The sequence below is a fragment of the Heterocephalus glaber genome, unplaced genomic scaffold, assembly GCF_053883595.1.
Source record: "Heterocephalus glaber isolate CG9 unplaced genomic scaffold, H.glaber_assembly_v1.0 deba00001569, whole genome shotgun sequence".
NCBI classification, from domain to species: Eukaryota; Metazoa; Chordata; class Mammalia; order Rodentia; family Bathyergidae; genus Heterocephalus; species Heterocephalus glaber.
The window spans coordinates 1,698,331-1,716,292 of NW_028258354.1; the positions used below are offsets into that span (position 1 = coordinate 1,698,331).

At 40.3% G+C, this 17,962-nt stretch overlaps 1 protein-coding gene across 2 annotated transcripts in view; it reads right to left on the reverse strand.

Moving 5' to 3' along the window:
* Sarnp (SAP domain containing ribonucleoprotein) overlaps positions 1-17,962 on the reverse strand; it is a 59,211-nt gene that overhangs the window by 1,700 nt on the left and 39,549 nt on the right. Inside the window, exons 10-11 of one of the 2 annotated variants that reach the window (XR_002388270.2) lie at positions 9,088-9,177; positions 5,525-5,746 (exon numbers count right to left, since the gene is read on the reverse strand). Coding sequence is in view for 1 of the 2 variants with exons in the window: in XM_004861397.4 (XP_004861454.2) it covers positions 5,705-5,746; positions 9,088-9,177 (132 nt within the window). In the remaining variant the exon portion in view is untranslated. Of the gene's footprint in view, positions 1-5,464; positions 5,747-9,087; positions 9,178-17,962 lie in introns of those variants that run through there. The other variant, XM_004861397.4, reaches the window with a different exon arrangement.

The window sequence follows — 17,962 nt, forward strand, 5'->3', positions numbered from 1 at the left end:
AACTAAGAGAGGAAATGTTTTGCTTTACAACTAAGAAGATGGGGTCCCTGGAACAAGAAAAACCACTAAGGGCATGTGGGATGAGGGCTGGGACACTCAGTCCAAGGCACAGGAATAGAGGATGGGAAAGGGAAGGGAGCTGAAACAACTCTAGTCTGGGCAGCTTGATCCAAAACAGTTCCAAAAATACAGAAAGACTCCCAGCCTCTGCAAAATGGAAAAGTTCTTTTGAGATGACCCAGCTAATGTTTGTCCTACTCTTATGTAGTCCCTGATCCTAGATTTCCTCAACATAAACTCAACCAACAGCCATTTATCTTGACCATGTACAAGAGTGATGAAGCAAGCACCTCGAACAGTTTTGAGTCCACTGTAGAACTGTACCACGTACCTGAAGCACAATTCCCAGGGCTCAAGAGAGGGGCTGGCAAAAGAACTTTGCCTTCTTTTCTTTTTTGGTTGAGACAGGGTCCTTGCTTTATTAGTGCAGACTGGCCTAGAACTTAAGAGTGATCCTTCGGTCTCAGCCTCCTGAGTGTGGGGATTACAGGCTAGTGGCACCAGGCTCAGCTGACTTTTCTTTTTTGGTAGTAACTCAAGGCTTTTTTCCCCTGAGCTATGTTCCCCACCCTTTAAAAAGTGTTTTGTTTTAAATTCTGAGACAGGGTCTCACTAAGATACTTTGCTCAGGGTATGCTTAAACTTGCAATTCTCCTGCCTTAATCTCTCAGAATGCTGAGGTTTCAGGTGTGTGCCACCTGATTTACATGTTTAGAGCTTGCCCGATTTACATGTTTTTTCTTTCTTTTTTTTTTTTTGTATGGGGGATGGAACTCAGGACCCTGTGCTTGCAAGGCAGGATGTGGCACCACTGAGCTAAATCCCCAGTCCCACGTTTTCTTTTTTATTATGGTATATGTTTGTGATACATAATAATTACATTCATCTTGGGATGCTTGACATAATTTAAAAAGAAAAAAGGAAAGCTTCTGGGACATTACTCTGATCCAGAATAATGGATAGGGCCACTGTGGGTTCAATGTGCCACCACTGTTCTGTCAGTTCTACCAGCAGACTGACATCGCTGCATCACCCCAGACCAACTACAAAACAGGTTGGGACTGAGTGAAATTGAGACTGAAAATGAGTAACCTAAGAGCTATGTATTAGATTGTATTAGAGCTACCCTTAGGGTTTTGGCTTGAGCCAAAAAAAGCTTCTCTCTCCTACTGCTTATTTGTCTTCTGCACTGAGGAGTCATCCAGAAGAAACTCTTAAGACTCAAGTCAGTTTTTTTTCTTTTTTCTTTTCTCAAAACATCTCCAGATTAGTGCATGAGCAGCTATCCTATACTCTGCTTTTGCCAGTTTTAGGATATGAGGCATGCTTCGCAAGCTAAGAACCAGATGGCAGTGGCATTAGTTTCTGGACTATAGTGGGTCAAAAGCAGGAAAGCCAATGCCCCAAGTGACAGTGTCAGCTTTCCTACTAATGATCTCGGGTTAAAGGAGTAAACAGGACTCTTCCCACTTCTTCCTGGTCTCCAAACACAACAGCATAAGTAGGTATATGCACAGATACACAACCCCCCACCCATCCTCTAGCTGGAACCTACTCAGGGAAAACATTTTTCACTTGCTCTAAATCTTAATCTTACCTAGGTAAAATTAAGAACTAGTATTTAGTCAATGATTATTATCCACACTATAGTAAATTATACTGATCACTTAACTTTCATAAGAGCCTTCACAATAAGATTCCTTATTGATAGTCTGGAAAGAGTAAGAGTGATTTGCCTAAGGTCTCAGAGCTAGAAGAGTAGAACAAGGAATTAAAGCTAAGTAGATGCTACAAAATATTATATTCTAGCGGGCACAGTAGTACATGCTTGAAATCTAAGCACATGAGTGGCTGAGGCAGGAAGATCACTGAGTTTGAAGCCAGCCTGGGATACATAATGAGCTCAAGGCCAGCTGCACAGCAAGATCCTGTCTCAAAAAACAGAAGATAAAACAAACAAAAAAAACCCTACCCTATATTTTGATCTAATCTATTAACAGTGGTATGAGAAGTGGAAAACTAAATACAGAGACAACGGAGAGGAAAGAAAACAAGACAGGAACACATTAGGCTAAAGGGTCTGCGAAAGTACGAAACTTTTCATTTCCTTTGGAGGGAAAAACCAAGAGTCTGGATGTTTCCAGAAAGGCAGGTTAGACCGTAGGTAGGGGATTTCAATAATCAGAAGTAAGTAGCATTGTTTGTCAGACGTCTCATATAAGAGAGCACCAAAAGAGGGCTATCTCCTTAATTATCTAAGTTCCTTCCTCTCCCTCATCTGTTTCTCATGGCTGACAGGAAAGAACTCAGTTTAACACCAAAGAGGCTGAATGTGGTGGAATGTGCCTATCTCAACCATTTGGAAAGCTGAGGCAGGAAGGAGAACTGCCAGTTTAAGGTCAGCATCAGCAACACTGGCAACACAATGAGAAATGGTCACAACACACCGTTCACTATAAAATTAATTCATATTGACCAGGCTTGGTGGCATATGCCTGTGATCCCAGCACTCAGGAGGCTGAGGATCACTGTGAGTTCGAGCCAGCCTGGGCTACATAGGGAGTTCAGGGCAGTCTGAACTACAAAGTGAGACCCTGTCTCAAATATATAACACATATAACTGTTATGCACCCCTTCCCCTCTACAGAACCTTCTAGCCTATCTTCCATTCTCAAGAGCTGGGGCAGGGGGCAGAGCAGTTCAGGGTGATGGTGGAGAAAAAATTGATCCTAGAGAACCATAAAAAGGTACAGATTTATAGCTAAGGAAGCTAGTTTCCTCCCCAGCTTTTATAGACTCCCTCATTAAGAGCTTCCAGGTATGCAGAGAATGTCACAGCTTTAGAACAAGGAAAAGACTGGAGTCCACTAAGCAATCTGGATGCTAGATCAGCTACAGGAAGAAGACTGGGGAACTGGAAGGAAGGGTACTTAGATTCTAGATAAAGAATTATAAGACCAGATTTGTTTTATTTAGGCAAACAAAAGACTCTTTGAAGACTAAATTAGTAAAAAGAGCCAGGTGTGGTGACACATGCCTGATATCATATCACTAGGGAGGCTGAGGCAGGATCATCACAAGTTCGAGGCCAGGTTGGATTACAAGTGAGTTCAAGGCCAGACTGAACTACTCAAGAGACCCAAAAATAATGTCTCAAAAATAAATTAATAAAAAGACCTACAAATTTTGAGCATCCTTAACTTTTCATACTCAAGAAGTATATGTGGAATGACTACCAGACATAAAGAGAATGAAAAAAACTTTAAAATGTCCAATGTGCAAGGACCTGAGTTTGATTCCCAGCACTGAGGGGAGAGGGGATCCCCAAACATAGGCAAAGAATTATATCAAGGATTTGGAGAAGCTGGGCATGGTGGCACATGCTTGTCATCTCAGCACTCTGGGAGGCTGAGGGTGAAAGATCCCAAGTTCTAGCCCAGCCTGGCAACTTAGTAACTTACTGAGACCCTATCTAAAAATTTGTAAAAAGGGTTGGAAATGTAGCTTAGTGCAAAAGCTCTGGGTCAATCCCCAGTAAAAAGAGCAGAGTAAAGAGACTGATTAGGCTTTCCTAGGGAGTAGAGCTGAATACACTTCTCAAAGGTTATGAAGACTAAAGAGACAGGGTAAAGAAAAACTGAAGGACCCACTGTTACACTCCATTAGCAGGATATATTCTATTCCCTTACCTAGTTTTTTAAACCACCCCGGGGTAGAAATTTTACTGAATGTATAATCTCATTCACATTTCAAAACCAGAATGACTATCTCTGGTTTTCAGATGAAGACACAGACGCAGTAGAGAGAGGAAAACTAGTTCTGAGATAAAAGACTGAAGTAAAGAAAGACAGGCAAACATAAGAGACTAGCAGGAAAAGAGGGAAAGTCACTCTATAAGGTTTACTTATTGAGGAGGTGACAAAACTTCAACCAACTTTCTCTTTTGTTCATTTCACCAAAGTCTCAGAGCAAAAGTCACAACAAATGGGCACTCTGGATCTGCTCTCCAAGGCATAGTTTTTCTGAAGTGTTTAAATGTAGGTCCCTGACCTCACCAACCAGCGAATTTGCAGAAATAATGAGATTCTTAATGTTACCTTTTTATTAACCACAAATCCAGGTAGGTTTTGGTAGAAATAAGGATAAAAATTATACCACAGCAACACAGGATCTCATCATGGTAGCAACATCTTCTATAAGGTACCAAGGTTATAAGTTTTATGACCCTCGTCCCCCAAGAAATGAATGAAAAAAACCATAAAATTAAGAGGACAAACCCTTCACTAACACTTTCAAAAAGACTAAGGACCAGGTCTCAGATCTACACAAAATTTAAGCAACCTGTTAAGGGAAAGCCAAGCTTTTTCTAAGTAGAACCCTGAGCAAGAAAAATGACTTTTAGTAATATCCAAGAAACATTACCATCAAACCTGCAACAGTAGCCAGGCGTGATTGTCCATGCCTATAATCCCAGCACTCAGGAGGCCGAGGCAGGAAGACAGCAAATCGGTCTCAAAACAAAACAACCCCCCCCCAAAAGAATTGCAATAGTATCTTTCTGTAACAGAAGAGGATAAATTAGCATAGGGATTGACTAGAAAGCAGAAATAGGGCTGGGTACATAGAAGAGTGGTAGAACTCTTGCTGACCAGGTGCAAAACCCTGGGTTTGATATACAGCTCCACAAAAGGAAAACAAAACAACCCCCCCCCAAAAAATCCATCTAGTTCTACTGCACAGCATTCCTAATTAATGATTAATGTGCAATACCTCTGACATCCTTTGAACCCCTCTTCTATCTCTGAGAGGGTATTTAGTCCATCCACCTTCCTGAATTGCATAACCAACAAGATTCCTCCCACATTCTGACCAGAGTATCATGCCAAGCCACCCTGGAAAACAGGGCCTTTCTTTTTTTTATTTTTTTGGTTTGTTTGAGACAAGGTCTCATTATGTAGTTCAGACTGGCCTTGGAACTTGTGGAGATTCTCCTGCCTCACCCTACTGAGGGTTGGGATTATAGGCATTGGCTGCCACACCAGCTAGGCCTTTCTTATTGTAGGATTCTGGATTCCACTTTATCCAACAAGGCATCAATGTCAGCTTATAGTAAAGAATACTGATCATTAGCCCTTGTATTATATCCTTTGTATCTCCTCAACCTGTTTTTCCTATTTTATCTCAATGGGTCACTCCAAACTGCTGAGGGTAAAGAGGTAAAGAGAATGCCTGTGAGTATGAGAGAAGGGAATAAATAGGCTTAATTGGAGACTTGATCTTCTTCCTTGTCTTCTTTTTTAAAGGATAAAGGCATCATGGCTAATTTCCTGTAACATTTACCCCTGAAGTTCTTACCAGGTCTAATCTGGCTCCAAGAACTTAAAGGAGCACCTAATAAAACACATTGTTGTCTTTTCTACTTTTTTTTATTAACAAGCAAAATAATTAAAAACAAAAACACAACCTTAAAGTTGGAACAGCAGTAGGTCAAATTGCTGCCGGAGTTCATGGATGTACCTGGGGTACATGCTCCCTCACTGTGAGGCAGGATGTAGGCATGTGACTGTGCACTTAGGTATATATGTGACCAAGAAGAATTGAAAATGGAAACCACCGAAGAAGAGAAAGCATCAGGAACTTTTCATCATGCAATCCCAAAACGCTCTGCTCTTTTCCTCTTCTTTGCCTGTAAGGAAAAAAGCAGAAAGAAAAAAACATTAGACTGTAGGACAAAGAAGCCTAGGTTCCTGGCTGCTTTAACCCAAACTCACATGAACTATCACAAGATCCAAGAAGAAAGGATGACCCAGGCTTTAAGCTCTTCAGCCAGAAATCTCATTCCTGAATTTCTAGTTATCCCATTAGAGCTGAGGAGGTTTAGGATAAAAGAAGAGTGGGAGGAAAGATTATGGAAGGTGGACAGGTTTTGGTTGGGGGATGGGGAGAGGAGTGGTGGAAAGATTTCACAGAGAGAGGGCCACTGAGCTTTAGAATGAGCTAGCCTAGAAATAATGAGTCCTTAACAGGTTGGGCAAAGTCTTCTAGTCAGTGGGGAGGCTCCAGAGGACAAAGAGTTAACCAACACTTTTTTTTTTTGGTACTGGGGATTGAACTTGGGACCTTGTGCTTGCAAGGCAGGCACAGGAACCACTGAGCTAAATCCCTGGCCCAATACTTTTGGTACCTGGGATCTAACCTGGGACCTTGTGCTTGAGAGGCAGGCAGCAGCACCACTGAGCTAAATTCCCGGCCCTAACCAATACTTATTTATGGAGGTGGTAAGAATGCCCTTCTATGCAGTTAGGATCAGGCAGTATCTATTCCTCAGACCTTTAACCCAGAGAAAAGCATATAAATCTTCAATGCCAACAGAATAAATTGGAAGAAGAAGGGTGTTTGCAGGTTTGTCTTTGTCATGAAACTTTTTTTTTTTTGGTACCAGGGATTGAACTCGGGTCTTTGCTCTTTCGAGGCACACAGAGGAACCACTGAGCTAAATCCCTGGCCCTGTCATGAAACTTTTAAGGGAAGGCAGCATTGGAAGGAGGGTACAAAATGGGGGTCGGGGGGAGGACCCTTTCCTTCTCGGTGTGACTCAAAATAGCACTGACTCCTTTATGCTTACTCCAATTGCTACCTCAGCATGAGGAGGGCCTTTTGTAAGCCCATTTACATAGAAGGTTTAATACACATTTAAACAGAAAGCTGAAAACACACAAGCCCAGCCCATTCCACCTGGACTACTGATATAATTTTTAGGAATCAAACAAAAATCATCTGGTTCATGTAAACTCCATCAAACTCAGAAGGTGCTACTCCTTTTTATGGCAACTCTTCCAGCAAAATCCACTGGTCCTTGCCAGCCAATTCGCACTCTGCTTAACTTGGAGAGCCCGAATGTATCTACTTAGCAAGCATGCCTGGTTTGACAGTAGTTTCCTTGGCACAGATGGAGTAATTTTAATCAGAATTAAAACAAGCCTATATTTATTGCAAGCTCACCCTGGTAAATAAGTAAACATACTTGTAACAGGTACCATTTTGTTCTCAGTAGCTCAAAGAATACAAACTCCTTTAGTTTTTTTTCCTAGTACAGAATGTGATCTGATCTGATTATAAGATCTGATTATTCTGGGCCTGGTGGCGCATGCCTGTGATCCTAGCACTTGGGAGGCTGAGGCAGGAGGAGGATCACTCTGAATTTGAGGCTAGCCTGGGCTACATAGTGAGTTCAAGGCCAGGTCTGAACTACGAAGCAAAACCCTGTCTCAAAAAACAACAAGAACAAATCTAATTATCATTTACAATATAATTATAAATTATAATTTATAAGACTGACTCTGATACTTACTCATAAAAAAACTTTAAACCTTATTTTGTTTTTTTTTCTGAGGCAGGGTCTTACAATATAGTTCAGGCTGGCCTTGAGCTCATTATATAGCCCACACTGGCCTTGAATTTGTGGTGATCCTCCAGCTTCAGGCTTCTGAGTACTGGGATTACAGGTGCATGCCACCATGCCTTGCTGAAAACTTTACAACATTCTGAATGTGTAAGAAAATAAAATTTTGGGCCAGGGATTTAGCTCAGTGGTTCCGGCACCTGCCGCACAAGCACAAGGTCCCAAGTTCGATCCCTGGTACCAAAAAAAAAAAGAAAAAAGAAAAAAGCCGGGGATTTAGCTCAGTGGTTCCGGCACCTGCCTTGCAAGCGGCAAGTCCCGAGTTCGATCCCCAGTACCAAAAATAAATAAATAAATAAATAAATAAAAATAAAATTTTTAGAGGCTACATCCAGAAGTAGATAGAAAAAATAAAATCTTGATTAAATGAAAGCAAGAAAGAATATTCCAAGCTCCTTGCTACCCAAGAAGTTTTCTGTAATTCTACAAATTTAGTTATTTCCACTGTTCTCTATATTCATCCCAGGTGATACCTGGTCTCCATTACAGTATAGATATTCTCAATTCAGCAAATCAATATTATCTGTCAATGTTCAATATCAGTGAATTCATATTCACTGATTACACCCTATGAGAACCTGAGATACAATGAATACAAATCTTAAGAACACCCACTAGGGCCCAGGGATTTAGCTCAGTGGTTCTGGCGCCTGCCTTGCAGGCTCAAGGTCCCAAGTTCGATCCCCGGTACCGAAAAAATAAAAAAAAGAACACCCACTCTTTCATTTAGAGAATTTTTTTTTTTTGTACCGGAGATCAAACTCAGGACCTTGCGCTTGCAAGGCAGGCAGCAGTACCACTGAGCTAAATCCCTGGCCCATTTAGAGAAATTATTTATAAACAAGGTAGTAAGAACAAGAAGCCTCATCTGAGTCTGTTGTCCTAATCCAAAGGGGAGCTGGGGACAAATATACCTGTAGAGGTAGCTTTTAGTAAATGATCAAGTGCTCGCTTCGGCAGCACATATACTAAAAAAGTAAATGATCAAAAGAAATATGCCTTACAGATAATAAGCACTACTACTTATTTAATACTTACAACACAACAGGCATCATTTCAAACATTTTTGCACAGACATCCCTTTCTACACAAAATCGCTTTATTTCATTCTCAAAATTCTACTTTGAGGTTGGTATATTAATTTCTACATCCCAGATGATGAAACAAAGGATCAGGAAAGTACCTATAACTTTTTATAAAAAGTGGGAGAACCACTTTTATTTTTTGGTACCAGGCATTGAACTGGGGACCTTGCGCTTGCAAGGCAGGCACCAGAACCACTGAGCTAAATACCCGGCCTGGGAGAACCACTTTTATATCCAAGCCTACCTGATTCCCAGTTTTGTGTTCTTTGCTACTAGGCTAATGAACTGTAATACTGAATTAAATACATTGATGGAATTCAGTGTGACTACTTCATCCAAACAAAAGTTAGCAAGCAAAAGGCAAATCTTTTCACCTGGGAACTTAAAAATCAGATTGGAGAAATAAGAGGTGTTTTCTCCACTCTCAGTATTCATCGCTTCCTTTCAAGAGCACTATGAAGCTTTATAGGTGTATTTTACCTCTGTATCCTCTGTGGTTCCAGTTCCAGCTGAACTTGTGACAATCCCAAATCTCTCCTTCCTCTTTTTCAGCTTCTCATCATCTTCAGACTGTTTAGAAACAAACAAACAAACAACAACAACTGTTCAAACAAGCTATCCACAAAGTAAATAAGAATGAAGTTATTAGCCAGCCATAGTGGGGCATATGTGTAGTCCCAGCTTTTAGGGAGTCTCTGGCAGGAGAATCTCAAGTTTGAGGATAGCTCAGGCAACTCAGAGACTGTCTCAAAATTTAACACATTCCCACTTGCTTGAATCACTGGTGATACAAGTATGACTCTCCCATCAGGTGGCCTGAACCACTGGTGGCAGAAATGGATCTAAGCACTTTTATCAAACTTTTTACTAATAAAATTAATAAAGTCTATAAATGGACCAAATCTATTAGTTGCCTGAATTTGAATACTACCCAAATATAAAAATTAATACTATTCATACCAATTAAAATTATTCAACAAATTTATTTCCTTAAATTAAAAGGTTCCGAGTTTGATCCCCAGTACCAAAAAAAAAAGTCTCAACAAATAAGATATTAGTAGATTAAAAAAATAAGCTTTTAAAAAAAATTTTTTTTGGTACCGGGGATTGAACTTGGGTCCTTGCGCTTGCGCAGCAGGAGGTGAAACCACTGAGCTAAATCCCTGGCCCAAAAATAAGCTTTTATAAAGTGAATGTTTTTTCAAGTAATTTGTCCCTATGGCATTTCTTCACAGGTCAATAGTTTATCAGTACTCAATTCTCTAAACTTTGCCAGGTGTGGTGGCAATGGTGCATGCCTGTAATCCCACAACTGGGGAGGCTGAGGCAAGAGGACTGCTTCGAGTTGGAGGCCAGTCTGGGAGAGATGGGCCTGAACTACAAAGTAAGACCCTGTCTCAAACCGCCCCCCATTGATTCTCTAAATTTTAACATGGAAATCTTTTTTTTTTTTCTTTTTTTTTTGGTACCAGGGATCGAACTCAGGACCTTGCACTTGCAAAGCAGGCGCTGGAACCACTGAGCTAAATCCCCGGCCCAGTACCCCACTGCTAGTGTATATAATATATATTTATAACTGCTATACCACAAATTAGCTATATTACAATTTTTTAGTCAGGTGTGGTGGCGCATGCCTGTAATCCCAGCACTTGGGAGGCTGAGGCAGGAGGATCACCAAGAGATTGAGGCCAGCCTGGGCTACATATTGAGTTCAAGGCCAGTCTGAACTACACAGCAAGACCCTGTCTCAAAAAAGAATACAATTTTTTAATATCATCTTAATGTTTTCCTTAAGGAACTGTAATATGATGACATCTTGTCTGCTAAATCAATGCCTTTCTTTGCTTTACTGTAATCAAAGACTCCCTGAGAAGAGTACAAGCTGCCCACTAGGACAGTCATGAGTGTACCACTAGTGGTTCAAGTCATCCAATGGGAGAGTCAATTCAAATCAGAGATGCCTGGCAGCGAGATACTTCGTAAGAATTATGGCCCTGTTGTGAACTTGTTAAAAACAGAGACCTGGGCCAGGGATTTAGCTCAGTGGTTCCGGCGCCTGCCTCGAAAGCACAAGGTCCCAAATTCAATCCCTGGTACCAAAGAAAAAAAAAACAGAGACCTGTCTCTAAAAAACAAACAAAATAAATAAGTAAAAAGATCAAAATTTAAAAATTGAAAAAAAAATTATAGTTTACTGGTTATAATATGCAAAGTAACCTTATACAAAGAACTAAAGGCCACACAAGCACAAAAGAGAAGTAACTCACTGAATAAAGGTTGTGCTGTGGTTTGGATGGGTTTTTTTCTCCAAGAGTTCAAACGCTGGAAGCTTTGTTCCCAATGTGGAGATGTTGGGAGGTGTTGTGACCTTTAGGAGATAGGGTCTAATGGGAGTTGGTTAAATTGTTGGTGGCATGACCTAGGAAGGGATTGAGGTAGTTCTCCTAGGACTCTTAGGAGAGCAAATTATTTTATTAAGTTGGAGGGCCAGGGATTTCGCTCAATGGTTCCACTGCCTGCCCCAAAAGCACAAGGTCCCAAGTTTGATCCCCCAGGTACAAAAAAAAAAAAAAAAAAAAGAGTAAGTTTGAAAAGCTGGGTGTGGCAGTGCACACCTGTAATCCCAGCACTCAGAAGTCTGAGGCAGGAGGATTGCTGAGAGTTTAAAGCCAGCACTTGGGAGGCTGAGGCAGGATTGCCTGCCTAGGTTGGGACTGCAGGGTTGCGCCACCACGCCCCTCACTAACAGTTTAACATATAGTATGCTGTTTCTAGAATGATTGAAAACTTTTTTTTTGGTGGTGGTACTGGGGATCAAACCTAGAATGTTCTACCACTAAGTTACATCCCTAGTCTTTATTTATTCATTCAGAGAGAGGATTCCACTAAATTAACACAGGCAAGTCTTGAACTTATGATCCTCCTGTCAGTCTGAATGCTGGGATTATATGCATGTACCATTACATCAGGCATCAAAACTTATTTTAAGTAGAGACCCGATAATCCTAAGTAAAGGAACAGTGAGAAATACTCATAAAACAAATTTCATTGTTCAACAAATTTTGTTAAGTCAGAGATATGGAAAACTGAGATTTCACTAACAGCAGAGAACAGATTAGTAGAAAGTATCCAAACTACTTGTTGAACCCTACTTAGACTAAGCTCCATTTACTTATGGAGGAACAGAAGGGGAAGAGAGCCACAGTGTGTTTCTGAAAATTTACAAAGAAAGCCAAGTGTTTGCTTGAAATATCCAGAAAAGTCACAAAAGATTAAGAACAGTATAAAATAATTTTGAAAAAAGGTGATAGCTGGAGTCATCTCTCTAAGAGAGACACGAACTGGACTCTAAGAACCCATGAGATTCATTACATCTGCCCAGTAACTGGGGAAAATGTTTCAGCTTACCATGTAAGAATTGGAGCTGGCTATTCTTTTTTTTTTTTTTTGGTTCTAGTGATCAAACACAGGACCTTGCACTTGCAAAGCAGGTGTGGTACCACTGAGCTAAATATGTGGCCCCAGCTGGCTATTCTCTTTTTTCTTTTTCTTTCTTTTTTTTTTTTTTTTGGTACTGGGGATCGAACTTGGGTCCTTGAGCTTGTGCAGCAGGTGGCAAAACCACTAAGCTAAATCCCTGGCCTGGCTATTCTCTTAATGCTGTTTCAGAGACTGTTCACATACAATACTGTTCAGTATCAGAGTTTCACATACATTACCATTAGGTCCTAAATGTTACTATTTTATCCCATTTTCAATTATTTTAGGTTATATTCCTCCCACACCTGTCACCAGTTATCAGTGGTTCAGCCTTAGAATGAGTAATACTGGGTGGGCTCTCCAGGTATTTTCTCCCAGGATTTTCTAAACTAAAACTTGGCACATCTATCCAAAGACTTTATCCTTTCATAATTTCAAGAGATCTGCTACTCCGTAGCAGTCATCCTCACCCTCACCACAGAGGACAGTTTTTTGTTTTAATTTTTTTGGCTTTCTGAGACAAGTGTCTCCCTCTGTAATTCAGGGTAGCCTTGAACTCACTACATACCCCAGCCTGATTTCGAACTTGTGGCGATCCTCCTACCTCAGCCTCCAATGCACTGGGATTACAGGTATGTGCCACCACACCCAGCCAAAGAACTGGATTTTTTTTTAACCCCAAGGAATTCATATTTCTCAAGTCTATAGCCAGGCCATATTTTTGGGTGTCCCAAGATATCAGAGTCAAAAGTGAAGGTATGAAAGAGATCAACAAAAACATGAATTTTTCAAAACTGTACTCTCAACCAGAACAAAAGAATCACCCATGTCCCTATAACCCCAGCAGCCACCTCTACAGTGAAAAGCAGGGCAACTATCCAACAGTATATGCTCAATTTGTTCAGTCCAGCTCTGGGAACATAAGCATCAGGAGTACTGTTCTCAGTCTCTGACACTCAGTTTATTTTTTCCCTTTTGCTGCATCTGCTTTCTAGTGAGCAGGAAGGGAGCCAAGAAAGCTTGAGGGTTCTGAAGGTGTGAAGAATCCTATACATGAGTTATTCATAGTACATTACTAGAAAAAACTATTACCTACAAGTTTTTTCACCTTTTTCATTATAACCACCAGCAAATCTGTACTAGGTGGCCAATTAACGTAATCTAAACTACTGAAAAGCACTAAAGAAGTTCTAAGAAAAAGTACTCGTCCTTAATCATAAAGTAAAATAACAGTAATATTATAGTCACAAGCCTGAGTGCTTCCTATGTGCCACTGTACTATGTGGAGTTCCTTACAATATTTTATTTAATTCTTACAATGATCAATAAGTATGATTAAATTCTTTTCATCAATATGAAAATTAATGCTTAGAAAGATTAAGTAATTTGTACAAATACTATAATAAGCACCATGGTTAGGAATGGAACCCAGGAAACTACTCAAGAACCCACTTTTCTAACGTTAACCATCTCCTCTGCTATATCACATAAACATTTGTTTTGGAGAAATAGTAGCAGAATAGAAAGCAAAGGATCTTCACCACTTTAATATCACTCATAATACCAGGTCAATACTCATCTCCTTTCTACCATAACATCTGCCTTCACTTCACAGTAAATTAGAGATTTAGAGAAAAGACTCTAGTTAATACCTGGAGCTACACTGGAAAAGACTCTAGCTCACATCCCTAGCCCTTTTACTTTTGAAACAGTCTCACTAAAATACCCAGGCTGGGCTCAAACATGTGATCCTCCTGCTTTGTCTTTCAGAGGATTACAGGCATGTACAGCTATGTCCAGCTCCAGTTAGTAATCTTTGCTTCATTTTTGTTGTTTTAAGACAGGGTCTTGCTTTGTCTTTCAGGCTAGCCTTGAACTCATTATGTAGCCCAGGCTGGCCTCAAACTAATAGCAGTCCTCCTGCCTCAGCCTCCTGAGAGCTAGGATTACAGGCATGCACCACCACGCTTGCCCTCCAGTTAGTAATCTTATACTATAGTTTATTTTAGCTGATTTTTGTGACACGGTCTTGCCTATGTAGCCCAGGCTGGCCTCAAACTTGCAGTGATCCTCTTGCTGAGGTTTTTGAGTGCTGGATCACACCACAGCTGGCTATTTTAGCTGATTTGTTTCTAACTTTGGCTATTCTATTTGTTGAACTGTAATAAAGAATTGGAAGCATTTCCAATAAACCCAAGCCCTACCATATTTTTACTACTAAAGTTAAAGGGGAAAGATGTGATTTTGCCTACTACGACTAAAATAAAAGTGAAGGGATATAAATGGAGAATTTCATAATGAGATCTAGTTTCAGAGGAAATAAAGGGAGCAGATGGGGAGAAGATTGAACCCAGGGCCTTTTCACTGAGTTATATCCCCTCCCTTTTTACTTTTTGAGACATTGTCTTGCTAAATTGCCCAGGCTGGGTTCACAGTTGTAATCTTCCTTCTCCCTTAGCCTTATTAGCCTTAGTCTCCGGAGTGCTGGGATTGTAAGTGTGTGCCACTGCACCCAGAGTTTGGTTTTTGTTTTGTTTTGTTTTTTGTCTTGTGAGACAGGGTCTCATTGTATAGTCTAGGGTGACACTGAACTCAACATCTTGTCTCAGCCACCTGAGTGCTGAGAGTAAAGGCATGTGTCACTATGAGAAGGAGGACCTCACCTCTTCTTGGGAACAAACAGGACTAGACCATATCATGTTGAACTATCATTCAATTCAGTACTAGGAATACTTCAGCAAGTACAAAACACAGAGAAAAGACGCACTATTGCTAAAGCCTAGCTGTTATCTCAGTGCAACTCCAAGGCCACTCTCCACAAATCTCATCACAAAGCCTAAATTCATTTGGCTCGTGGGGAGTTATTGTCCATATTCTTTATCTAAGGAGTTTGAATTCTAAATTAAATTTCCCATTTCCTTTAAAAACATTTAAAAAAAAAAATTTTGTAGTTCAAACTCGAGGCAATCCTCCTGCCTCTGTCTCCTGAGTGCTGGGATTACAGGCATGAGCCACCATGCCTGGCCTTTTTTTTTTTTCCACACCGGGGATCAAACTCAGGACCTTACACTTTCGAGGCAGGTACCGGAACGACCTGAACTAAATCCCTGGCCCCATTTCCTTTTGAGCTCAAAGGTGAGGAAAGGAGAAACAAAAAGAGAGGTAAAGATACACTTCTCTAGCCACTAAGGCAGTGATGGTGAATCTTTTAGAGCTTTCAATAATAGAAACAGGGCTGCGGTTTTAGCTCAGTGGTGCTGCCGGCTGCCTCACAAGCACAAGGTCCCGAGTTTGATCTCCGGTACCAAAAAAAATAGAAACAGCCCACTGCGGCACACATGCCGTAAATTCGCCACCACTGCTCTAAGGCTAATATCATAGATTTCCTAATAAGCTTCCCCTTTTAACCAGATTTTTGGGACCTCTCCTGGAGATCTACACAAAGTATGTGCACCAAACTCCACAGGGATTCTGGGGATACAGTTCCCTCACACTTACAAACAGCCTGCCACCCAGCACCCCTCAGCTATGCTCTTATAGCTTCTCTCCTTGTCCGGCAGGGAAAGTGCACAACAGTCCCTGAATATCAAGGTGGTTCTAGTGATCTGTCTCACTTAACCCTCCTAGCATGACGATGCTGCATGGAAACAAACATACAATAAACTTCACTCCATCTTTAGCTCCTTGCTGACAGGTTCTGATTCATGGGATGGTGAGACCCATCTGAGAAAAATTATCTCAATCAAAATGCATCTCTCTCTGCATTCATCAGGCCAATGTTCCCCCCAGGCCATAGGTGCACAAATGGACTGTACATACGAGGCAGAATAGACTCCTCTAGCTGTGTCATATGCATTTGCAAACCTCTCCCTCCATCACTCTTTCAATTCTCTCCCCCAAATGCTCAACCACTATCAAAACTCTTTCTTCCTAGGCATACTCCTGAGCTAGAAGAGAAGTGCTTGAATCTGAAGTGCCCTATCAAATGAAAACATACCACTTGCAGCCCAAAATTCAGAGAAACCTGTCCTCATTGACCAAATACAAGCACTGAATTTCAGACCAATCCTCCTACCCACAAACACTACAAAACACTAAGCCATCTAAACGATGCCAATAATGTCTGCGTACATAATCCTCATGGCACCCATGAACAGTTTTGTTGCTTTTCTTTCTTAAAATCTCATTTAAAAATGAGAAAGAAGGGCCGGGGATTTAGCTTAGTGGTTCTGCCACTTGCCTCGCAACCACAAGGACCCAACTTTGTTCCCTGGTACCAAAAAAATAAATAAAAATGTAAAAAAAATTAAAATGAGAAAGAACTGTGTAAAAGAGGAATATCCATAGAAGAGCAAGACTTAAGGCATGATTTCTACTTACTATAGCCAAACACTCCCATAAATCCATATTACTGTATTTTCCATTAAGACAGACTGCCAACCTAAACACTTTAGATTATATCTTCAACTTTTCAAAATACATTTCTCCTTTTGTTCCCCTTTTACATTTGCCAAATCCTTAGTCAATTTTTTAATATTTGAAAAAAAAAGATAATTGCTAAAAGACTGGGACATTAAAGACTGATTCAAAATACAAATTACATATATGAAGAGTGCTTTGCACATAGCAACTATCATATTAAGAAATATTAAACAGATGTTAGCTAATAGTTTTATTGCCACATTCCTTCTGGTCCTTGAAATGTTCAAGTCTGAGACCATCAACAAAATTCTGAAAGTAACTGCTATTCATTCCTCTGCATAAGAGGTGAAATACCAAACGATGGTAAGAATAGGATACATAACCAGGTCAACAAGGAAACTAACTGCAAGGGAAATGAGCATTTGGACAGAAGACCAGGTTTAGAGCTAAAATTGAAGGTATAGCAGAGTAGCAACAGAACCAAACCACAGTTTTCTCCATCAAGTACTACTAGCTATCATCTCTTCCCAGAACCTGGAAAATCTAGGCTGCCAGGCTTTACTGATTTCATCATCCTAATGATTAATGACAGCCACATTAAGGTACAAAAAAAGACCCGATATCTACATAAGGTAATATATCTAGGAGGACTGAGCAGGGATCCTGTCTTTATCTTTGTAGATCCAATCTCAGGTACTCCAAAGGCCTCTAAAGAACTAGTTTCACTGACTTCTGTGCCATCAATTTCAATCAACATTTTCAACAACTCTGAAACCATAAAATTATTTGATTTATTTACTAGTCTTTCAAATTATCAACCAAGTGTCTACTTTGGGTCAGGTGCTATTTTGGACATGGGGAATATAGAGATAAACAAGATAAAGACCCTTAACCTCATAAGGCTTATAAATTCACTACTGAGTTACTGGTAAAGATGTGTGATGTTGTTCCTTCCATTACCAAATTATGAGGACCATGGCAAATCTTTCTTTCTGGTTCCTAGACCCAAAATAGTTGCGCTTTTCACATAAGCAACCTGTTAGTTTCTTTCTACCTTGTAAACTCTGTAAATTTCTGTGCAACTGTGCTTCAACTCATCCTACTGGCTGCTAAAGTTTAAGGCCAATTTTGGTATATGTGCTGCCAAAGTGGGCATATATAAAGTTTAAGGCTAAATGTGTGATCTGTCTTTGGTCACAAGTGATTTTTGAAAATATTTTTATTAGAAAAGAGACCAGAAGTGTTGACATGAGAGAGAAAGAAATATGAGATTCAGAGAGATCAAATAGCAAAACCAAAGCTAGACGCTTAGCAAGACAAAGTACAGTGTTACAGGATTGCTGATGGTCCCTTAAGAGCTTATGCCAAATATAATGAGATTTACCTTAAAATATCTCAATCCCGTGAGAAGGAAAAAAAGGAGGTACTCAAATTAAACTAGACATTTAAATCA